The 25,517-nt window shown below is 42.5% G+C and overlaps 1 protein-coding gene across 1 annotated transcript in view; it reads right to left on the bottom strand.

Annotated features, from left to right (window-relative positions):
- TOMM22 (translocase of outer mitochondrial membrane 22) overlaps window positions 1-25,276 on the bottom strand; it is a 30,823-nt gene extending 5,547 nt beyond the window's left edge. The window contains exons 1-3 of the mRNA XM_018570188.1: window positions 25,130-25,276; window positions 22,383-22,501; window positions 16,903-17,020 (exon numbers count right to left, since the gene is read on the bottom strand). Coding sequence (XP_018425690.1) covers window positions 16,903-17,020; window positions 22,383-22,501; window positions 25,130-25,225 — 333 coding nt within the window. The 5' untranslated portion in view covers window positions 25,226-25,276. The remainder of the gene's footprint in view (window positions 1-16,902; window positions 17,021-22,382; window positions 22,502-25,129) is intronic.
- Between the last annotated feature and the right edge of the window lie 241 nt (window positions 25,277-25,517).

Raw genomic sequence — 25,517 nt, 5'->3', positions numbered from 1 at the left:
TTCATATTTGCAGAGTTGGCGGCCGGCTTTAAAGTAGAAGCGATTTTGGCGGCTCCGCTGCCGCCAGATCGCTTCTACGATATGGTAAAGTGGCCGCCCCACCTGACACCCCCGTCGTGTTTCACGGGCTCTCTCCACTGCCCCTCCTAAGAGCCCGGGACCGGCGTCTCAGGTGTGGGTGGGAAGCTAGGGAGGAGAGCGGTGAACGTCTATTCACCGATCTCCCCCGTTCTATGAGACCGGGAGCAATGCAAATTGCATCACTTCCGGTCCCATAGCGGTCATTGCTGGAGCCCAGCAATAAGCTATTGAAGTGCGATCTGCCCTTCAATGGCTTATGTAAAGTAGAAAGGTGATACTAGGGGTCTTTTGGAACCCCAGTATCACCTTAAAGAGGATCTGTCACCACCAATATGCCATCACATGGGGGGCTTGTAAGCCCCCTATGTGATAGCAATTAAAGTAAAAAATAAAAGGTTTAAAAGAAATAAAATGTAAAAATACTAAAAAAAAGTTTTGTAAGTCCTCAACGCATCGTTACGTAAAACATGCGTCGGGTGCCCCACGTATGGAAGCGACGATTGCGCTACACATGGGTATCGCCACACACGCAAGAGAGAGCAATAATTCTAGGGCCAATATTATACATATATCTCTAAAATACTGACCTGCCGTATCAATGTGGGTAAGCCATGTGAATGACATAATGCGTATGGAAGAGCTGTTGGCAAATGATACCGATGCCTTCTCCAAATTTATGACACAGTGGAGTGTGTGGATCTATTTTTCCTCCTCCACCAATCTCCAGCCCTTTCTCTGCGCTGCTCCACCTTAGACGCCTTGCAGAGTTTTTCTTTGTTAGCTGTCCTCTTAGATGGGGATCTGCGCCCAGCCCTCCGTATTCCCACCCCCCCCCCCTTTCCTGTCCTTCCCCTCTTACTCTACTCTTTCTTTTCCTGCTCTTCTACCTTAGTCTGTCCTCTTGTAGTTCCTTATATGATGCCTAGAGATTCATGCGATTGGTCCACAGGCAATATCTAGCACTGAAACTGCTGTCCTGGCTTTCTCTTTTCTCCTCCTTACCAACAGCTGAGTTGTCCAGTAGCATTTCATGTATCTGATCCGACACCACAGGATCCTGCTCATTATCACTGTTTCTATTATCGCTTCACATGGGCCTTAGACATACACAATTTGGTTTGGTTTATAGGAGCAACTGCGATGCTAGTATAGATTTGTTATTCTTGGTCCATTACAGGGAAATGTACTCTCCTGTGTATTGCATTGCCTTACTTTTTATGTGTTTTTTTTTATACCGTATTGTATGAATCTTACGAAAATGCTAATAAAAATTGAGTCAACTCTAAAATACTGACCTGCATGGGCTTTTAAAGCGTTGTCTATTGACTTTTTGTGGTACTGAATTTTGTTGGTTTCACGGACGCACACAGTTTTTAACCTGGGCATGCTGGGTATCTATTTACTCACTGTAACCTCATCTTTTATATTTTACAAGAACATGGGTATTATATTGTGTTTTTGGGCACTACATTTAACTTAAGTGCATTTTTCATTAAATGTTTGGGCTTGCTAATAAGTTGCACTAATATCATGCAACATAAAAATGTACAACTGCTAACATTTTATTTTCCAGGTTCTTGGCTTTCAGAAAATATATGTTTGGGGGTTTGAAGTAATATTCAGGCCTAATATGTGGATTATATCGTGTGCAAAAAGGCCTTGGTCCTTAAGGGGTTAATTACCATCTGCTCCTACTATAACTACCATGGTTCATAACACCACCACCACAGGTGCAGTACAGCTTGTAACTAGATGTTTAAAACCAAAAGAACTGATGCAATTCTTAAAGAGATATGAATGGTTCCTCGTCATGACAAATAGATGTTAAATGGTATTGTCATTTGAAGCGCATTAGAGATATGGACAACCTAAATCCATCTGATGCAAAATGCAGTAGGAAATGGTCTATGGATGAGAATTAAGCAGGTCTGTGTCCAGCCAATTAGAACCACAGACATACTGAAGGAATTGCTGTGTGTATTTTATTATATATTATCTGAAGTCACCATACATGGAAAGATAAAATCAATGTAAAACAAGTTTCCCTATGAGCGGTCACACAGGACAGTAACTGTGATGGAACTCAAATTCTCATGATTTAAATGGCATATTGTTGAGAGCAGAAAATTTATGGAGAAAATCCGATAAGGAGGCTGTGAGAGTTGATGTAGTGACATTGTTTAAGACAGATGCAGAGCATAAAGATCACAACATAATGCTTGTAGAAGATTTACCAAGTCAAAGACATGTTATGCTAATGTGCAAATAAAAATGAAACAAAAGAATAAGCAAAAGTCCAATATCAGCATACGATTTTCTCAGCCAAAACAAGAAAACGCCCATCTGAAAATTGAACATGATAAAATAAAGATAGTGCGTGATAAATTAAAGGGAGAGATATTTAAGAGAACTGAACTAGTGGTGGCGAAACTGGTGTAGGAAAGAGGGGTTTGGGTACAAGGAGAACTGGGCTGACTTTTCAGTTGGCTACAGGCTCTACAGGAGAGATGGGCTGCATCTGAATGGGGAGGGTGCAGCTCTGCTAGGAGAAAAATTGTTAAAAGACTGGAGGAACTTTTCAATTAGATTTGTGGCGGAGGGAAAAGACATGGTAGTGATATTGAGAGAGCAGGGATCAAGAGGGCCACTTAATATAGAGGGGGGGTGAATTAATGAGGGACAGGTGGCTTGATCTAATCAGTAGTTCGTTAAACTTATCAATGTACAATATAGTAGGTCGGGAGTAAGTCTAACAAACTGGAGGACCTTGAACTCCTTTTACAGGAGGAGGACTTTGACTTTGCGGGAGTAACAGAAACATGGAACTTGGACAGCTTGCATGACTGGCCAGTTAAATTAAATGGGTACAATCTGTTTCAGATTTTTTCTGAATCTGTTTCAGAGGGACAGGGTCAATAGAAGGGGAGGAGGGGTATGAATGTATGTACAGTCGTGGCCAATAGTTTTGAGAATTACACAAATATAACTGTTTCACAAAGTCTGCTGCTTCAGTGTTTTAAGATCTTCTTGTCAGATGTTACTATGGTATACTGAAGTATAATTACAAGCATTTCATTAGTGTCAAAGGCTTTTATTGACAATTACATTAAGTTTATACAGAGTCAATATTTGCAGCGTTGACACTTCCTTATTCAAGACCTCCGCAATTCGCCCTGGCATGCTGTCAAGTTAACCTCTGGGCCACATCCTGACAGATGGCAGCCTATTCTTGCATAATCAATGCTTGGAGTTTTGTCAGAATTTGTGGGGGGTTTTATGTTCATCTGCCTCTTGAGGATTGACCACAAGTTCTCAATGGGATCAAGGTCTGGGGAGTTTCCTGGCCATGGACCCAAAATTTCGATGTTTTGTTCCTCCAAGCCACTTAGGTATCACTTTTGCCTTATGGCAAGGTGCTCCATCATGCTGGAAAAAGGCATTGCTCGTCACCAAACTGTTCTTGAATGGTTGAGAGAAGTTGCTCTTGGAGGATGTTTTTCTACCATTCTTTATTCATGGCTGTGTTCTTAGGCAACATTGTGAGTGAGCCTACTCCCTTGGCTGAGAAGCAACGCCACACATGAATGGTCTCAGGATGCTTTACTGTTGGGCATGACACAGGACTGAGGGTAACACTCATCTTTTCTTCTCCGGACAAGGTATTTTCCGGATGCCCCAATCAGAAAGGGGATTCATCAGAGAAAATGACTTTACCCCAGTCCTTAGCAGTCCAATGCCTGTACCTTTCCAGAATATCAGTCTGTCCCTGAAGTTTTTCTTGGAAAGAAGTGGCTACTTTGCTGCCCTTCTTGACACCAGGCCATCCTGCAAAAGTCTTTGCCTCACAGTGCTCAAGAGAAAACCACCAAAATAGACAAATATATACCACAACTAGGGTGGGAAGTAAGCTTGCTGTCCTCCTGGAAGATTCTCAGAAATACCGTTACCGGTAAGTCTAACTGGGAATTTCTCCCAATCATCTTCCAGGACAGCAACCTGAGAGAATAAGCAAGGAATCCACCAAGCCTACCTTAGGGCCGGACCCAGGTCTGCAGAACTTTTTTGCCAGAGGCTAGATCTTGCTGCAAAAGGATCTCCACTCTGTAGTGTTTTATAAAAGGCATCCCGACTGGACCACACCACAGCTCGGCAAATGTGTTCCACTGATGTGCCCGCTCTTTCTGCCCATGATGTTTTAAGGACTTGGGAATCTCTAATCTTTCTTTGTTATATACTAAGGCAATCTTAAAAGACGACCATTTTAAAGGAGACTTTTTCAATAGGTTCAAAAGGATCCTTAGTAATACCTCTGAGAACTAATGTAAGAACCCAAGGAGGAAATACTTGTTCTGTAAAGGAACAGTTCTATTAGCAGCCACCAAAAAAACATTTAATCCAAAGATCCTCTGCTAGACTGAAATCTACATAAACCGAGAGAGCAGAAATATCCCTCTCCTACTACACCAAGAGGAGAAAAGCTCCCATACTTTGCTATAAATTTTTCTGGCAACAGGCTTAATACTGGACAACAGTGCGTCTACTACTTTTCCGGAGCAATCCTTATCCTCTATGATGCTCCTCTCAAGATCCAGGCCACTAACTGAAAGAAAGCCCGATTGGGGTGAACTACTGGACCCTGAGAAAAGAAGATCCCTGCTGAGGGGCAACTGCCATCGAGGTTTCAACGACCTTCTCTGTAGCTCAGGAAACCACATTCTCCTGGGCCACCAAGGGGAGACTAGAATTAACCTGCAATCCGACTGACTCAATCTTTGTATTGCTCGAAGAAGAAGGGAGAGAGGAGGGGAAAAGCATACCCTAGGGAGAATTCCCATCTTTGCGATAGAGCATCCACTCCCCTAGATTCTGCCTCCATCAAGAGGGAAAAGAAAGCAGGAACCTTCCTGTTTTACCTTGTTGCAAATAAATCTCTCTCTGCATTACCTCATCCTACTCCCCTTAGGTGGACTGCCAGAATGGAAAGAACATTAAATTCTGCCCAAAGCAGAATTTCCTGCGCCAGTTCCAAATATTTGTGCTATCTGGTGCCTCAATGATTCAGATACGCTACTGACGTAGCAGCATTGTCTGAGTGTATCAATATTTCTTGTCCCTTAGAACATGCTTAAATGCCTACAGAGCTTCAATTCCCTTAAATTGGAAGATGCTGAAATTAGAGTCTGAGACCAAGTCCCCTGAGATTGCATTCCCTGGGCATTTGTCCCCCAACTCCAGGAACTGGCATCTGTGGTATTCCGAATTAGGGACAGCTGATTCTACAGTCTCCCCTTGAACCTTTCTAGGTAACTGTACTCTCTGTTCTAATTATTCTTTCTGGCGGTCTCACTGGGACAAGATAAATAATTGAAGGGGCCTGGAGTGTAACTGGGCCCAGGTTAGTGCAGGAATTGAGGCAGTCATAACTCACAAAACCCTCATAACCTCTTTGAGTGACAGGAACTCTGGTGAATAAGTGTGTTGGACCAAAGAAAGAGTATTTGAGATCTTTACTTCCGTTAAGAAAATCTTTTGAGAGACAGACTATTCGATATCCTAGAAAAATTCTGGACTGAGCTGGAGTTAAAGAGGATTTTTCCACACTTAGAATCCACCCAAGCCTTTCCAGTGTGTCCCTGACTTTCTGCAAATCCTGCAATACCTCCCCTACTGAAGGGGAAAACGAAAGAAAAACGTCCAGGTAAGGAACTATATCTTCTGTAAGATTTCTGCCAAAATCTTTGTGAAGATCCCCGGGGCTGCTGCTAGACCAAAAGGAAGAGCCCTGAACTGATAATGCATAAGTCCCTCTTTTGTCTGTGCCGCGAACCTCATGTTTTCTAATCAACCATTTCTGATGTTCAAGGAAAAAAGGTTCATGAAGGTAAGTGTCTTTCAAGTCCAGAGTGATCATGAACATGTCCTTCTGTAACACCCTTCGATTGGAGTATATGCTCTCCATTCTGAAGCTCTTGGTTACCAAGTACTTGTTCAATTTCTTCAGGTTTAAGATAATCCTGGACCTGTTGCCTGGCTTTGGTACTAGAAAGACATAGGCATAGATTTTCTGGAACAGTTCTTCCCTTGGAACCTGGGAAATAACACTTTGAGAAACTAAACTTGTGATACAATCTATCAAAGCTACAGCCTTTACCTGATCCCTTGGCAATGGAGTCAGGGAGAAAGCGGGAGGGGGAAAACTTTCAAACTCTAATCGATATCCCTCAGATTTTGACCAAGCTGCTTTTCTGAGTGCATTAATAAGAGCTGTTGAACAAGCAGAAGCTTGAGCTGACTCAGCTGCTGCATCTGCTAAATAGGAAACCCCCTTTCCAACCACAGAAAGATTCCAAAATCTGTTCTGTAGGGGCTCCCTGGGACATGTGTTGCAACACCCTTTCCCGCCACAGATCCAGGTTTCTAGCAACACAAGTGGCAACTAAGGCCGGAGCCATGGAGGATGAATTAGTATTGTCCTCATCCTCCTTCGAAAAAGAATCTTCTTTTCCAGGATCCGAAAAGCCAAAAACTTTCAGGATCCTTTCATTCTGGACCATTCATTTCTTTGGTCATTCATTTTTTGGGAGCTTAACAAGTGGCTCCGGAGCTGGTGTCAGAAGGAAGGTTTTGGTTTCCTGGAGAACTGGGCTGACTTCGCAGTCGGCTATCGGCTCTTCAGCCAAGACGGGCTGCATCTTAATGGGAAAGGTGCAGCATTCCTGGGGGGGAAAATGGTAGAAAGACTGGAGGAGCTTTTAAACTAGGAAGTGGGGGGGAGGGTATAAAAATAAAATCACTTAAACTAAACGTAGATAATTTAATTAGAACTAAATCCTTCAGACTCTGATGTACTGGAAGCACTCTACCTTGAGCTTCATGTAAGCCCCTATAAACCCTGTCCTGGACAGACACTAGCTTAGGGGGTCTGGGATTTGCTCTGTGAAATAAATTGCTTGCAAAAGGTAATACATGCCATCGACAAAAAAGAAAATGATGATAAAGTTCTACCGTATCTTCCTTTTCCAAAGTCTCCCCTTCCTCTAAGGAGGCATCAGAAGAAACCTCAGATCCCTGAGCTTCCCTACCTTCCACTTGAGGTTCCAACAAGGGGTTCTGGTGCAAAACTGCACCCTGAGAGACCCATGAAGGCCCAGCAGAAACTGGAAAGGAAGAAGACACAAGCAAACATTCCAAAAAGACACTCTTGAAAGACTGAACATTTGCTAACATCTCAGGAGGCATGCCCTCCACAAATCCCTTCATCATATTAAAAGATTCATTAGCTAAACACTTTTGGATACTTTTTCACAAAGAAGGTTAGCATAGGAACTAGGAAGCTTAATATTACAGCTGCCACAGTGCTTTTTGATATATTTAGAGACTGAGGCAGAAGGTGGAGCTGCAGAAAGGGTGCTAGGCTTCTCCAAATCTGCAGATTCCTAAGAAAAAAACCAGTAGGCTAAATCCTACAACTCAAAGCTGACCCACCACCTTTAGGCTGCATCAAAAATATATCCCAAGTGCTGGCCAAAATGGCCACTCACCACCTTGGGCTTGGATGCAGCCACCAGCGTTTTGCCATCCTGCTCCATTCTGGCTCAGGCGTACAGCAATTTCCCTCTCTGTCCAGCCAAATCTATGAGCAGAAGTGACACGGCCGCTTTAGAACGAGGCTTGGAACACAGCGCCGCCCCCTTTAAACCACTGCACTACCGCCCGACAGGAAACTGATAGCTTTCCCTCCAGCGCCTCCAGGCTACCAGACCCCTTCCCCTACCCTCAGGCGGGGGATCTGGACAGGAACAAAATTCTGGGGGACCTCAGGACAGCAGGAGATTAAAGGCACAGAAAACAGGGCATCAAAGAAGGGGAACCCTCTGACTCGCAGGACAAGGGTGAAGTCGCCAACCATCAAGCTAGAGGGGGGACTGCTGACCTCAAGGCCATCTAGACCAGTAAAGAAACAAACAGGTCGACATCCTGGATTAGTAAGAAACACAATCTAAACTGAGGGACGAGGGGGGAATGGGTGGGGTTTTTAAACCTCTTTACGATTGTGTTTGCTGTAGATGGGAGAGCCAATCATCTCTCAGGTTGCTGTCCTGGAAGATGATTGGGAGAAACAATATTTTCTTTGTACTGATTTTTGCAAAGGAATGCAAGTGCAGCTGGGAGAGTTAATGTTAACCGAATTAACCCTGTCTATACTGTGTTGGCATGTTAATGAGAGAAAGCTCAGTGTGTCCCTAATCTTTCTACAGGGACAACCAGAGTTTTCTGTCACTTCAAAACAGAGAGAAGATTGCAAATGCCAACTACAGAGACATCTAAAAAGGTAAGAATTATTTTTTTTTTTAAATTCTTTATTTATACAGGCATACTAACATAGTACAGAAGTGCAAAACAGTAGGGTCTCATGGCCAGGCATATTGAAACATATACAGAAATCCAGCTTATGCATCACACAGCCGTGCCCGGCGTGGCCCTTCCCTTCTACTCATACATAGTGCAAGAAAACCTTCGATCTGTACTAGAGGTCAGCATGCATTTCCACTTTTTCTTCTTTTGTGAAACTAACTATGAAACCTAACTTGGACCCTGAGCCAGGGGATACCATCCCTCACCTCGAGCGGATAGCCCCCCGTACGCTCAGGTTCAGCTAAAGGATAGTTACAACAGGAAAGAGAGATAAAGAAAGAGAACACAAAGACATCACAAGACGACAACAAAAGAGGGGGGGGGCGACAGATCCCAGTACCCGTGCCCTGGGTGTGAATGCCGCACTCCACCCGACGTGCATCACACCAGGATGAATTTGTTCTTAATAAAGGGGCCCCCACTGCCAAAGCGCTACTCCAGGTCGGCTCGAGGGAAATCCTCCGACTCCCGGAACTGATACCAGGCCGCCCAGGTGCAAATGAACTTATGCTGGGTGTTGCGCATTGAGGCTGTAAGATCCTCCATCAGTCTGATCTCCTCCACTCTCCGCACCCACATCTCCACCGAGGGTTCTCGGGATTGTCTCCATAACGCCGGAATGCATGCCCTAGCAGCGTTCAATAGATGCGACAGCGAACGTTTATACGTTTTACGCGAGAATGGTGCCAAGTGGAGGAGATACACCAAGGGAGTGAAGGTCAGTGTCAGTCCCGTGATCTTGTGGACCAATGCGGCCACTCGTGACCAGAAGGGGATGACCTTAGGGCATTCCCAGAAGATGTGTAGCATGGAACCTACCTCCTCCTCACATCGCCAACAAGTATCCGAAACAGATGGGTACATCTCATGTAGGGCTTTAGGGACCCTATACCATCTTGTCAGCAGTTTATAACCTGCTTCTTGATATTTCGTCGACACCGAAGATTTGAGTGCAAAATGTAGCATGCGGTCTATCTTGTCACAGCTAAACTCAACTCCTAAGTCGGCAGCCCATTGTCTGACAAGGGTAAGAATTTTAAAAAAAAATTATATTTAAAATATGCTGTGTGAATAGGAACACAAACATATAGAGGGATTTGTTTCAAATTTACATAGTTACATAGTATTTGAGGTTGAATAAAGACATTAGTCCTACAAATTTCCTTAATTTGACAACAAAAGTTGAAAACTACAGTTTACTCACTTTTAGTCTGATAAATATACAGTAGAAGATGTTCTGTTCAATACTTGCAAACAAATACCTGTTGATTCTGCCAGAAATCCAGGGAGTTCAAAACTTCCTGTAGTGAGCTAACAAAACAGTGCCTCTACTGCACTCAAATAATAAGCAGTGTTTTAGCCCCACAAAGTTCACCTCTGAACAACAAAACACCCCCCTCATGTTATCGATCGAAATAAATATAGGGAGGCGTTCTGTAGTCCAAATTAAGTGCAAGCCGCCTAGGGTGAAAAAGCTATTTCTTCTGGGATACAGTACAGTGAGTGAGTGAGCAGTGGTGTCATCGTAGAACAGGAAGTGTGTTACTGGCGGCATCACCAGGTAAAATTATAGGAAAATGAAACAAAGGGAAAAAAAAAAGCAAGTTAGGTACCTGGTAACTTCTTTTCCAGGAATCTTCCAGGGCAGCATCTGAGAGAGAGAATCCACCCACCCAAACAGGAAACGCATCATCCACAAATAAAAAGGGGCGGTAGAGCCACACCACCTCAGTATTACAAAAGAACTGTAGGTAGAAGGACCACCACATAGTAATAATGCAAACAATGTTGAACACACCCCTCAAAAAGGCAGGGCGGGAATCCCTGCTGCCCTGGAAGATTCCTGGAAAAGAGGTTACCAGGTACCTAACTTGCTTTTTCCCCCAAGTCATCATCCTGCGCAGCGTCTGGAAGATTAGGCAAGAAATCCTACTTTTTCGGGGGTGAACAACTTCCAAGCGCCTCCTCCTGGCCAAAAGATTGGTATCAGCAGTAGAGGAGGACCACTCTGCAGTGCAATACCAGAGGTTAGCACTGGATCTAGCGGCTTTCCTCCAGATATGCTCTGGGGAAACCTCAGCTCTCCCAGGTCCAAGAAGACTAATGTCCTCTTGGAGCATGCCAGAAATCTTTTGGAGGATGAAAGGTCAATGGATGGCTGAAGTCACCAGGCATTGGTGTTATGCCGCTTTAGTCTTCACAAGGCTCTGAACAGGCCAAAATATTTCCTCCAAGGGTAACTGACTTCTAAGTAGCATCTGGCAACTTCTGTAGCCTGGATGAGGGAGCTTGTTACTACTCATGGACGAGTTAGAATAAAAAAATCTTAAGTGGCAAGTCTGGCTGCAGCCCTACACTGCCATCAGTACTACCAACTGGGTCAACTTGCCCCCAGTTTATCGATGTGGTGTAGCAGACACCACTGATTACGTAAGAACACTATCTGATATGTTCAGTTTATCGATGTGGTGTAACATAGATACCAAATTACATAAGGACACTATCCTATATGTTGGGAGCACGAGCAGCAGCCAGCTGCTGTAAATCTGGCACAAAGTTTACTGTTATAACATGGATGCTCGATAAAGAGGGAGGACATGTAAGAATAACCTTGTGAGGCCCAGGGAACTCAGAAAGATAGTGCTTAAGCCCGCCTAAGGGGTTGAAGGTTGACAAAATATAGGCTGCAAGGAGTCTACAGCATGCCCAAGCCATCACCGACCCGAACCTCCTAGAAGTTTGCAGGAGGGAAGTAAGGTGTTGACATTATAGTACAACCCTTTAAACTACTTGTCATGGGCTTGGTGTTCTATTAACCAATCACCCCCAAGTAGTTAGCCTGTAACTGTGTAGTTGCAGCCCCAGACGTGTAATCCGTTAGTACTGTAAAGTTATACAATTGCCTAAAGTAGTAACTCAGTGATATTTCAATGCTAAGATAACTATATCCCAAACCAGTGATACAGAGTAAAACTGGTCGTTCCGTAGAAGTATGGTTACACAGTCCATAGAGAACGAACTGTGATGAAATGTAGATGCTGAGAGTCATACTACATCATAACCAACAATGCTTCCAACCAAGTGGTAATCGGGTATTCTGTACCTTTGTGGCTATATAGATACACAAGGTATTAAATTAGATCACACAGTTACTGAGGTTCATAGCTACGTGACAACCAATAATACTTTAACCATGATGGGATCGGTTAGTCTGTAGATGGTGAGTTACACAAACCAACTAAGAAACAAACCCATTACCAATACCAGGCCACATCATATTCAATGATGCATCACAAAAAAAAAATGGTAATCCTGTCTTGTACAAGTACTCTCACCGAAGCAGTAAATTGGTTATGTCGGGGACAGTATATTAACCCCTTGATGACTGAGGCCTTTTTTGCACCCATGTTATATTCCACATTTTAGGCCTGAAAATTACTTAAAACCCCCCAAACATTATATATTTTCTGAATGCCAAAACCCTATAGAATAAAATGGTGGTAGTTGCAAATTTTTATATAGCGCAATATTAGCGCAACTCCTTATTAAACCCCAAAATTTAGTGACAAATTTAATTAAATGCCCCAGAACACAATAAAATACCCATGTTTTTAATGAATATAAAAGATGAGGTTACAACGAGTAAAACAATACCCAACATGCCCAGTTTACAAATTGCGTGCGTCCGTGAAACGGCGAATAACTGCAGTACCCCACAAAGTCCATAGAAGACGGTTTAAAAGCCCCCACAGGTCATCAATTTAGAGATACCCCAAATACTGGCCCTAGAATTATTGCTCTCACTCTGGCGTGCGCGGCGATACCCAACATGTGTAGCGTGTTCGTCGTTTTCATACGTAGGCGCACCCGACGCCTGTTTACGTGGCAACACGCGTGCTCGCGGGGGACTTAAAATTGTTTTTTTATTATTAGATTTATTTTAAAAAACTGTTTTTTTTAACTTTACTTTGACTGCTATCACATAGGGGGCTTACAAGCCCCCCCATGTGATAGCAGATGGTGATGACAGGTACTCTTTAAGGTGATGCTGGGGGTCCAAAAGACCCCCAGTGTCACCTTTACTTGGGGGGTTTTAAGTAATTTTCAGGCCTAAAATGTGGACTATAACATGGGTACAAAAAATGAAAAAAAGGCCTCAGTCATGAAGGGGTTAAACTGCCTCGATGCTGGCGACGTACACTGTACGTCGTCAGTCACGAAGGGGTTAATACCTACACATGAGGTATGTACAATACTGAGATCCGTAACGGCCTCCTGAACCAAAGATGCGGTCACTAAAGCAGTTGTTTTGGGTATTTCAGAGACAGTATTAGTAATAGCAGCTCACAAGGTATACACCAGTACAGAGATTCACTGCTACTTCCTGAACCATGATGGTTCCACTAAATCAATGATTTGGTTATTCAGAGACAGTATAGCAATACCAATACATAAGGTATGCGCAAACACTGAGATTCATAACCATCTCATGAACCAATAATGTTTACATAAAAGCAGTGAATTGGTCATCTTAGGGGCAGCAGCGTAATACCAAGGTATTAGGTATGCCCAACACTGAGATTAATAACTACCTCATGAGCGAAAGAGCTACCACTTAAAATAAATCGGTTTGTCTCAGAGACAGTATAGCAATGCCAACACCTAAGGTATGCAATAGTGCAAGTCTCCACCATCTCCTGAACTAATATCCTTTTACTAAAGCAGTAATTGGTTCATTTCAGACACGGTATGGTAATACCAACATAAGGTATACACATACCGAGGGACCCCCACCATCTCCTGAACCATTATTCTTTCACTAAAGCAAATAAATTGGTTATCTCAGCGACAGTATAGTAATACCAATAAGCAAGGTATGCACAATCACTGGAGATTCACAACTACCCCATGTACCTGTGATGCTCTCACTAAGAGTAGTAAATGGGTCATCATAGAGACAGCATAGGAACACCGTTACATAAAGGAATGCCCAACTGCGATTCATTAACTATTTAATGAACCAATGGTGCTTTCACTAAAGCAATAAAGTGTTTATTCCAGTGGCAGTATATTGATACTAACACATAAGGCATGCACATACCGAGCGTCTCAACTATCTCCTGAACCATATTCTTTTACCAAAGCAGAAATTGGTTTACTTCAGAGACAGTATGGTAATACCAACATAATGTATGCACATACAAAGGGTCCCGATTGTCTCCTGAACCATATTCTTTTACTAAAGTCGCAATTGGTACATTTAAGAGACCGTAGGTAATTCTAACATAAGGAATGCACATACCAAGGGTCCTAACCATCTCCTGAACCAAAATTATTTTACTAAAGCAAATAAATTGGTTATCTCAGCAGCAGTATAGTAATACCAACAAACAAGGTATGCGCAACCACTGAGATTCATAACTACCCCAAGTACCTGTGATGCTTTCACTAAAAGCAGTAAAACGGGTGATCATAGAGACAGCATAGTAGCACCAATACATAAGGTATGCCTGATTGAGGTTCATTAACCACTTCATGAACGAATGGTGCTTTTACAAAAACAATAAAGTGTTCATTCCAGCGACAGTATAGTGATACCAACACATGAGGTATGCGCAACACTAAGTTCCATAACTACCTCATTAACTAAAGATGCTTTTATTAAAGAAATAAATGGTTATTTTGAAAACAGTACAATAATACCAATACATAGGGTATGCACACTACTGACGCTCATGACCATATTAAACCCAGTCAAGTCTCTCTTCAAAGAGGTAAATGGGATAGTTTGCAGACAGCACAGTCATGCAAGGGCTTACAGGTGCTTGACTACCAATATATGCATCAAGCTGTGCAAGAGATGTAGACCAGAGAAAAGCCATTTATTGCTGTGTCAGCATACGGCAAGGGACACGGCATGCCCTTTCACTTAGCCAGTAAATGCTTATACATATACAGCTTCTATCAAGGTGAGATAAAGATGTAGCATTTCAGCTAAAGATCATGGACTTCGAAGGTGCTGTACAAGAAAACCAAAAGGTTGCAACCAGAGTAATCAGTAAAAAGGCCCCACACCTGTGAGTGGCTCAGCCTGTGAGCAGCTGTAGACTGGAAGAAAATAATCCTAACCACTGAAAAAGATAGATGTTGGCTCTTACACAGAGGCAGACTTAACCATATAGGAGAGAGTTAAGTCTCAAAAGCTTTAGAGGCTGTTCAAATCTGCCAAGGAAGTAAAGCCTTGAAGATAAAGTAACCTCATCCAGCATCTACCCTTATGTGGGATTTGCGTCGTTAGGCTTCTATGCTCTAACAGGCAAGTAAAAGGAAGTTCACTTAATTAGGGCTGAAGGAACATTCCCCAGCCCCCGCTCAGGTGAGAGCAATCTTAGCCCTCCAGCTTGTGAGCTCACACCCAGCACAGTCAGGTGGTAAATCAGAGTTGCTAACGGCAACAAAAACGTTTTAGCCCTGAGGCACAATACGTCTGCAGCACTATCAAGTTGAACCATCTGGAAACAACCAGAGTATGCACCTAAAATTGGTGTGAAATAAGCCTCTAGTGCTTATGGACACACCAATGTTCATTTGCAAAAGGAGTCTGTAAAACATTTGTTACCGGCCTCGGTTTGCCTTGCTTAAACAGATAGGCTGTTGCCTATGACCCAAAGGCCTGATGCAAGTACATAAAACCATCCTTGGCTGATAAATCTCCTTATATATGTTCCAACACAAAAAGGAGATTGCCAAAAGCGTGAAATTGGGGAAAATCCCCAATACTCCTGTGTAACACTAACCCCAGCAGTGTAGGAAGGAGTAATTAGGTTGCTTATTGTTGGGGGTTGCTACTTGCAGATTGAAAAGGTGTTTACACTGCAGCTCATGCCTCCAACTAGCCACATCACTGGTGGAACGACATATCACACATACATGTGTTAATAAGAGGCACTACAACCCTCAGCAACCAACACCCAAAAGGAGGATCACCTCCCAAGGGCCCCCCACACTGTGCCCTGCCCCCAGGATGGGGGGTAGGAGGAAGGAGACTTCCCTCTAAGCCTCCAACCTTCCTATGGGCTGCATTGTGTAGCACTGCCAACCAGAGGAAGCCTTGTGGAACACCTCATGTTCATGACTGCTTGTGGCTCCGCCCCTCGCCCGCTGCACTCCCTCTCTGGCATCTGTGGATGCTGGCGCGAGGGGTACTCACCACTCCATCGCATAGCTGTCCATTCAAAAGGAGGCCCTGGATGCTACAGGATATGAATATCCACAACATGGCAGCACACATAGGGAGCATGGATGGCAAACCGCCCCATTCAAGGCAAGGCAGAGGAGAACTCTGAGCCGAACCAAATGTGAGTAAGGGAAAGCTCTGCTAGAGCCGATATGCACCCGGGGATGGTTGCTTTTCCTCAAGGGGGATGAGCAACCTCAGGGATAGATGGGGAGGGAGGGTCCCATAATAGAATAACCTGAAGGTTAATCCTCGGACAAGCCCAGGCATGCAACCCCCCAGGTCCACAGTCCCTGATTCACGGGGGAGCACACTGGGAGGCCCCTGCAACTAGCACGCAGGCCTATAGAGAAAATAACAAAACGGTTACGATGCTCCTGTTAGGCCGGAGGAAACACAAAAAAACTGAGGTGCTGTACCACCCCATTTATTGGATTCTCTCTCTCAGATGCTGCCCTGGAAGATGACTTGGGAGAATACAAATTCAGCCACCGCATGTTAGGACTGGAACATTCTTAAGTTTAGGTATACTTTAAAACCACGTCCTGCACACCACAGTGCCGAAAGCAAACATTATCAGAATTAAATGTATATCAAACACCCACATACAATGCTGGTTTGAAGCGGTTTAGTTTTAAAAGAGAAGTAAAGCCAAAGCTTTTTCTTTTGTTTATTTCTCTTTTGGACCAGAGGAGTACGTTTACCATTGTACTCGTGTGACCAAATGTCAGATGATAGCTAATACCGCGTGTAAGTCTGCTGACAGCTCAAAAGGCTCCAGACAATATACAACGGCTGCCTGACAGCTGGTTCCATCTCCTCAGAGCCAGATCTAGCCGTGTCCACCTTCACCTCACCTCAGTCTGTAGTTTCAGGGAGTACTAAAGTAACAGAGAAGGGAAGAGGGAAACCCTGTTGTCCACTGGGAGAAAAGAACAAGAGCTGGGTGGTCAGCAGTTACATGATCATTTAGCTCTCGGTGTTAGAACCAGCATGTCACAGCTGCAACGTCCCACCTGGGGGACCATGTTTTACTCTTCCCAGACCTCTCCCTTCAGATGTGTATTAATGTGTGTGAAAATGCTAATCTATTTATGATGCATACAGATATAGTATACTTGCAATATGTTTAAATACAATTTGTTACATCGGCAATCTATAGTTCTCACCTGTCTCTGCTGTAGTTGCTGCTGTTGCTCCATCTGCAATTTTTCTGTCTCAAACACTACAGGCAATACCAGAATCATGAACGAAGTGGTTCCTATCCACAGTGCTGACCGGGAAAAACTAAAATTATACAGAAAAGCATATTTGTTTAATTAAGGAAGGCATTTATTAGCAACTGAAACAAGTCAGCAATGGCACCTCATACTTCAGTTCAATACATTTCATTTGTGGTCAATGATAAAAGCTACGGTTCCAGTGCATAATGTGATCATCAGAATACAGAGTTGCATGGCAGAGAAACATATCTTAAATGTTACCATTACTGAGATTTAATTAAATGAATGGAGGTAGCAAAAGTCACTATTGCAAGGTTTTTAAACAGGAGAATTTTCATGTTTAACCCCTTCATGATTGAGCTTGTTTTAAGTCTGTTCGTTAATGACTGACACACTTTTGACATTTTTGCTGTGTGATTCTTCCACGTCAGTAATATACTTTCTTACTAAGTGTACCCACACATTATATATTGTTTTTTGGAGGACAGATAGGGCTATATATATTTATATCTCATATGTATGCCTCACTTAAGACAAATACAATATTACAAAATTAGGGGGAAAAACGTAGAGAAAAAAAAAAACACTTTTTACCCAGTTTTTATTAGTATTTTAGAAAAATAGCACAGCTAAAAAAAATGCATTAAATAAATTAATTTAATTTGTCCTTTATTTGGAAAAACCTCACATCCCTAGGATTTTAGATATTTATTTATATTTAAAAAAATCTGCATATTTTCATTGTAAGGGGTTATTTTTATAATAATGATAGTATAAAAATATATTTAAATACATCATTTTTATTTGTATTCTTTTTACACTTTTCACTTTTTTTTTTAAATGTTTTATTTTATTTAATTATATCAAGCAGTCATTGTGAATAAATCTTGATATTACTGCTTGATAATTTAATTCAAAATTTGATTATTAGGCTGCTTCAAACTTAAGAACAGCCAATAATAACCTTAGTGAGACTGATCCTGCAGCATTTCAGGATCAGATTTCACTAAAGACGTCTGATCGTTCCCACAACGATCAGAAGCCTGTAACATTGTTTCTGCAAAAGAAACATGTAGCTAAATGTTTTTTATTGCAGAAACTTTATAAAACAAAAGCCGGTAGAGATCGGGATTTCCCAATCTATACCAGCTGTCAGAGTGACGGCAAGAGCAGATACCGATTCTCAGCAGTTACCAGCATTACAGAGCCCCAAATAGCTGATCATGTACACTGTAGCTGAGTAGTTAGTTGGGCACTTAGTGGCGGGGACGTACAGTGTATGTCCCAGTCACTAAGGGGTTAAAGAAGAATTCCGGGCAGAAATTATTTTAACTTTTGCAGTGGGGCTACTCCCGCACTGCAAGGGTTAAGTGCACATTTACCTCTAGGGACGAAAATAGCAGATATACTAACTTAAACCTTGGAGTCGGCTGGCTGCTTGTCCGGTCCCTGAAGCCTTGCTCCGGCGGCCGAAATTAGGGCATGCACTAGTGCATTTTTGACTGAACATTCATACCATAAATCTTGTTGGGACTGTTCGCTAACGCCATCAGAAAGTTGACGAATGTATTTCGAAATTTCTTTTGATTTTTGTTTTGATTTAACATTAGATTTTTTAATGAATGAAGGTTCCCCAAACAAAAACAACATCAACTATTAGAATTTTGTTTGGTCGAGAAAAATTTTGCCTTCGACTTTTTTCATCATGGTGGTCGAAATTGATCGATTTGACCCCATCAACTGTTAGAAAGTCGAACAAACTTCCAAAATAGATTTTGTTCATACAAAAGTCCAACCATGTATACCCTACTTAAAGAGGAACTTTACCCAAGTCTTCAAAATAACAACAAAAACACCTTTAGAAATGTTTAGTAATGACAATCTACAAATACTTCTAGATAATTGCTGGCTTTTTATTTTGTGCATACCTTATTTTTCTCCTATTCACCAGTCTTCTGACAGTGGCCATTTTAACTAAGAACAGGTTACTAGAGTTCCCTTTACTGCCAGGAACTCTGGCACATGTGACCAGGACATGCAAACATGCACATCATCTCAGGGGAGGAATATGCCTTTCCCTGAGATATCATGAGAATACAGATGAGGTTCCCCAGCAATACTCTGCTGATATAACCTTCCCAGGATGCAATGCTTGGGCACAATTACATAATTTGTGCCAAAGTGGACCAGGAAGTAGAAAAAAAGAAGTTGCAAGCGAAATAAAATGTGTTTGTTTAGCTAATGAAAGATGATTGCATATCAGCATGCAGAGCTAAATGCTGATGTCATTTTTTGTCAAAGGGGGTAAAGGTCCACTTTAGGGCCCTGTGAGTCATACAGTCTAATAGTGTATTGGACGTGGGAACACAGAGGAACATTCTATCACTGGAGCAGAGAGGCTGCAGGTACCGGTCTAGCAGCCAGCCAGCCAGCTCTGAGATTCATGTGAGAATATATGTTTTTTTTCGTCCCTGGAAGAAAATGAGCACCTAAACATTGCAGTGTGGGGGTAGCCAGGGGTTAAGATTATTTCTGAAGCCTAGGTAGATATAAAATACACACTAACTCCAGGCAAATAGCTTGGGAGGGAGGGAGCGAGAGAGATTACTGTGCAAATGTTCAGGCAGGTGTGATAAAACGCTGTAAAGTAAGAATGCTTTCAGAAATAAAAGTGTTAATAGTTTGTTTTTATCAATTAACAAAATAGAAGGTAAAAATGAACAAAAGAGAAATACAAAATCAAATAATTTGGTGTGACCACCCTTTGCTTTCAAAACAGCATACATTTTTCTAGGTACACTTGCACACAGTTTTTGAATGAACTCGGCAGGTAGGTTGTTCCAAACATCTTGGAGAACTAACCACAGATCCATATGTGGATGTAGGCTGCCTCAAATCCTTCTGTCTCTTCATGTAATCCCAGAGAGACTCGATGTTAAGATCAGGGCTCCTTGTTCTTCTTTACCCTGAAGATAGATCTTAATGACATTGGCTGTATGTTTGGGGTTGTTGTCCTGCTGCAGAATAAATTTGGGGCCAATCACACACCTCCCTGACGGTATGGCATGATGGATAAGTATCTGCTTGTATTTCTCAGCATTAAGATCACCATTGATCCTGACCAAATCTCCAACTCCATTGGCAGAAATGCAGCCTCAGACTTGCAAGGACCCTCCGCCATGCTTCACTCATTGTACAATTCTCCAGCCCCTCTGCGAACAAATATTTCCAAATTTCCCCCAGTCATCTTAGAGGACAGCCAATGAGAGGGCTCCGCCCGCCGGCAACAGGAAGCACATCATCCACATTAGATTAAAAAAAAAAGGCATACCTACAATCCCACCTCAGTAATTGCAAGGACTGAAGGCCAGTACACAAAGTAATTTTTTCAAAACCTTCTCCGTCCATTATCCCTATGTAATATGACATTAGTCATCATTCTCACCAATGTTGTCAGCGGGAGGGAACTCACTGCCCTGCAAGATTCCTGGAAATAGAGTTACCAGGTAACTAACTCATGTTTTCCCCAGTCATCTTCCAGGACATCCAATGAGAGGATAAACGAGAACCGTGCTCACCTTCTAAGTGTGGGACAACTGCCTGCCAAAAGCTTGGTCCTGTTGTGTAAGCATGTCAACTCTGTAATATCTGACAAATGTCTGGAAGCTGGAACAGGTGGCTGCTCTGCAGATCTGATATGGTGTCACCCCTGCTCTTTTCGCCCATGAAGTAGCCCAGGCTCTGGTGGAATGTCCTCTTGAATTTCCAGGTAAAGTCTAACCCTGAGAGCGGTAAGTCTCGGATATAGCATCCCTAATCCACCTAGCTATTGTGCTCTTGGAAGCCCTATTACCTTTCCATGGAACATTGAATAGGACAAAGAGGTTATCTGACTTTCTCCATCCATTAGACTGAGACAGATACTTCAGCATGCCTCTCCTCACATCGATGCCCCCCCATCCCCTCTGTGTCGTTCATCGGATTAGTTAAGAACGATGGTATGATGACCTCTTGCGTCCTGTGAAAATTAAAGGCTGCTTTGGGCAAGAAAGCTGGGTCAGGTCTCAGCACAATCTTGTCTGTCAAGATCGTCCAATAAGGCTCAAACATAGACAATGCATGTATCTCACTCACTCTCCTGGCAGATACTAAAGCTACCAGAAGCACGGTCTTCAAAAGGGAGGGCTCTGATGGAGCAGTCCTTAATAGGCTCAAAAGGTTGTCCTAGGAACCCTTGAAGGACTACCGACAGATCCCAGGCAGGAAAGTTTTTAAACTTTGGGGGTCTCAACCTACCTGCTGCCTTCAGGAATCGTTTGACAAGAGGTTCACCTGCCAGCCTAACATCCAAAAAAATTGGACAGAGCTGAAACTTACACCTTTAAAGTGCTGCAAGCAAGGTTCCGATTTAATCCTACCTGAAGGAATTCTAACACCTGAGCCACCTTTCTAGCTGTGGTGATTCCCTGTCTATCCCGCCAGGTGGGAAAAAACATTTCACACCTTGTGGTAGATTGCGGACGTGGAAGCCTTCCTGCTGTATAGTTTCTGACCCTTACCAATTAAGAAGTCCCTCTCAGAAACCAGGCTGTTAAACCAGCACCTGCGGGTGACGCACCGACCCCTGCGTCAATAGATCTTCCTTTAGCGGAATTTCCCTGCTCAGACCCAGAAGGGCCGTGAACCAAGACCTCTTCTGCCAAAATGGGGCTATTAGCATTAATGCTGTTTCTTCCCTCTCCAGTTTCCAAATAACTTTTGAAATCAAGTGGGGACACACACACATACCAACTGGAACTTCTAAAGGTGGGCAAAGTAGGGCTGCAGCTAACGATTATTTTCATAATCGATTAGTTAGCCGATTAAGTTCGATTAATCGACTAATCGGATAAAAAAAAAAAAGGGTTCAGTGATGGACTACTAGTTTCTATTGAGATTGTAGTCCATCAAGGGAGCAAGCTCGGCGCGGTGGAAGTGAAAAAAAGAGTGTGGTGTGCAATATAGTACATTATACAGCGGCGCAGTGCAGAATACCAGCAGCTATAGAGGAATGTAGCAATAGTACATTATACTATAATGTACTATTGCTGGGATTTGTAGTCCTCTGTAGCTGGGGTTATTCTGCATTGCACTGTATATAATGTATTATTGCTGGGATTTGTAGTTTGCGATCGGCTTAACTGACGTGGGCGTGGCGTAAGCAGCGTGCGTGAGCGGCGTGCGGGAAATTTGAATTTTAGCCGACGAATCGACGATGGAAAACGTTGGCAACGTTTTCCATCGTCGATTTTAATCGACTTAATCGAATAATTGTTGCAGCTCTACACACAGCCCAGATTCTGGAAACAGATGATTTCAACATACAGTATTTACTGATTTCTTGGTGGATCACCTAGATTTACCATGTTATAAAATTTGTGACCTACCTATATAGCTTCTTGGCTGCACAAATGGAAAAGTCAAAGGTTAAGCCAGCAGTAGTACGCACAGTCTCAGGAAACATTTCCGTCAGCCCCCAAAGCCTTTCTGATAAAGTCTCATCCAGCTAGAAAAATACAAACAAACAGTTGCGAGAATGAGATTAAAATTCTCTGAAGTGAATCTACCCAAACAACCAGAGTTTGATAAAAGATGGTACTCATCCCACAGGTGATAGAGCTTTGTGCATAAGCAATATCAGCTGTGTGGCATAGTTTTTTAGGTAACGTGCAAATTCCAGCTCATTGCTAGCTACTGCCAAGGCACACCCACCATCCCTCTGGCCAGTAAGGGTATCCTTATTTTATTTAAGGTATAAAATTACAGAGATTCACTTTTAGCAATAGTCCAAATAAGATCTTTACATTTTGAATAGAGTATAGAAAAGTTAAAATGAACATCTGTTTGCTGACATTCCTTGGTCCTGTTTGTAACTCCATTGGGAAGATCATCCCTCAATTCCTACCTTTGTTGACAATGCACAAGAAATAGGGGGGTGAACAAATAAGTGCCAGAGAAATAAACATTTCCAGATGTTTTAACCCTTCCCCACTACTAAAAATGTGGGGTTCTTCACGTCTTCCTGTCCTGCAAGGGAGTAAGGTGACATCTTCTCAGAAGGGACAGAGATGGCAAAAAAACCTGACAAATGTTCTAGCCCTGCTCTATCTAAAACAAAATTAAAAGTTTTGGCTGAAATTGGACTATGGAATATATATATATATTATATATCCACTGAAACTCTTATAAAAGCTTTACCATGTTATTTCAAATACTTCTGATATCAAATTATGTTTACATCTGCAGCTTTTATTAAAATAATGCCTAGAAATCCTGCCATGGGTGTTCCTGTTGAGGAATTTCCTCTTATAGGGCAACAGTGCTCTGTCTCTGTTTAATCATTTTGCCCGTACGTTGTCACCCTGTCACTGGGGCTTCTAATGGAGACTACAAGTGGCTGTTCCAAACAGATTATGCAGGTGTAGTCCACTGTTGTCACCATCAGGAATTTCATACAGCTGTCGCCCAAGTAGACAGGAAGTGGCGGCAAAGAGGCTACAGGAGATCAGCAGCACTAAGAAACAATAAAGCATGGAAAAGCATTTTAAAAATTATGGAAATGGTCTAGAATACACAAAACTTTGATACACTCAGGGTTGAAAACAACAAGAATGACTCAAAAATGAAAAAAAAAAAATGGTTTATGGTGCACAGAACAATTAAGTTCCTACTTTAATTTTCAAAACTACACGAGAGTGAAAAAAAAACAAACAAAAAAATATATGATGGAAAGTTATGACCAAAAACAAGCAATTTCTCAAACACTGTCATAGGTTACAGCAGAGAACCAATGAAGTCACCCAGGCTTAGCTAATATTTGGACTACTAATCTAGTAGGAATAGGGATAATCATTGTCATGTGATACACCATGATGCGACAGGTGTTTTATTTATTTTAGTTTTGGATAGAATTGTTACAACCCCTGTCAGATTTTACTTCTACCAAGGGCTCCGTTACAGATATTTCCCCTTTAGTTTCTCTAGTTGGGACAACCTTTTCCCATTAAATCCTTTCACAATATGCCACTTGCCTTTTATCCAGGAGAAACATACAAGACCAACAAATCCTGCATTGTCCTTTTCTCCCCCTGTAGCTCTTCCACTACACATATCGTCCCACACCGCCATCTTTGTTTTCTTTGTCATTGACAGCTGGCTGTCTCATCCTGCTTCCCGCAGCTAGCCCCCAGATGAATCTCCCTAAGCTTATGGGAAGCTGATGCGTCCTGGGATATGCGATGTCAGTATCCCAAGAGGCTGCAGGAGGAGACTTCACACCATTCTCACCTGTGGCAGGGACAGGTGAGTAAAATAAAAAATTTTTAAAAAGGATATATAAACATTTATTGAAAAAAAAATTTAAAAAAATGTTGTGGGAGGGGGTAGGACTGGGATGGAGGAAAGTGTGATTGAGTGAAGGTTGGCTTTTATTTAAAAAAGCATTTTCTTTCTGTGTTGCTGTTAAAGAGAGATTTACCTTTATGTTAAAAAAAACATTTTACCCATCTTTTTGGTAAAATATAAAAGACGGGGCACGTCGGGTAAATAGACACCAAACATGTCAAGCCTTAAAATTGTGTGCGCCCGCAAAATCACAAAAAAACGACCACACACAAAATTGGTCATAGGCGATGGTTTAAACGCTTTCACTTTTTTATATATATATATATCTCGCTTTTTATATATATCTCGGGGCCACCACTTAGAGCCAAAAGCTTAATAAAGGGATAGGTTGCAAGATCAAGATACAGTATGCACAGTAAGCCTTTTTGTTAGCAGTAAACATTGCCGCCGCCGCCACCCCCTCCCAAATAGCATTTAATATCAATTTCCCTTTCAGACGGCCACTAGAGCCTAGCACAGAGAGTACCACCCACCCACTGTACGACAGCAACCAGTTATCTACTTCTATGGTACTGACAAGTTTGCTTTATTTCTCTCAGCCAGGTGGGTAGAGAAGGTCAGCTTTCCCCAGCCCTCAGATCACATCTGTTGATGAACTGCAAGTCTTAGCATGTATATTTCTACAGCTCCACAGCAACTAAAAGGGTTGGATAGGATGATCAGTGTGCTTTACCTCCCACACATGCAGAAAAATACATTAACTCTACTAAGCTGCTGATACGAAAATCACCTCCTCGTCGTCGTGATCATCATCTTCGTCATCCTCTATGTCGGGGTTCCTAGCTCCGCTTAACGCGCTCTCTAGGGGTGCATCTGAGGGTGACATGACTTTCCAACGTGCAGGCACAACAGGGGTCAGCCAGCAGGAAATCCGTCATCGGAAGTGCCAAGAAAACTACCATAGAGGAATCATAGGTAGGGGAGGGAGAGGAGCTCCCTCTGCTGGTGCTGCATAAAATTGCTCAGAACAGCCGCTGATATGACCATCTACAAGTGTAGCGCTAAGAAAACAAACACAAACGTGCTAATAACAGTGTATCTCATATAAGAAGTATACACAAAAATGAATGCAAACAACTATACATACTGAGTGGGGAATTTATCAAAACTGGAGCAGA

The sequence above is a fragment of the Nanorana parkeri genome, unplaced genomic scaffold (assembly GCF_000935625.1).
Source record: "Nanorana parkeri isolate BGI_ZX_2015 unplaced genomic scaffold, ASM93562v1 scaffold1475, whole genome shotgun sequence".
Taxonomy (NCBI): Eukaryota; Metazoa; Chordata; class Amphibia; order Anura; family Dicroglossidae; genus Nanorana; species Nanorana parkeri.
This window is presented reverse-complemented; position numbering and strand designations above follow the sequence as displayed.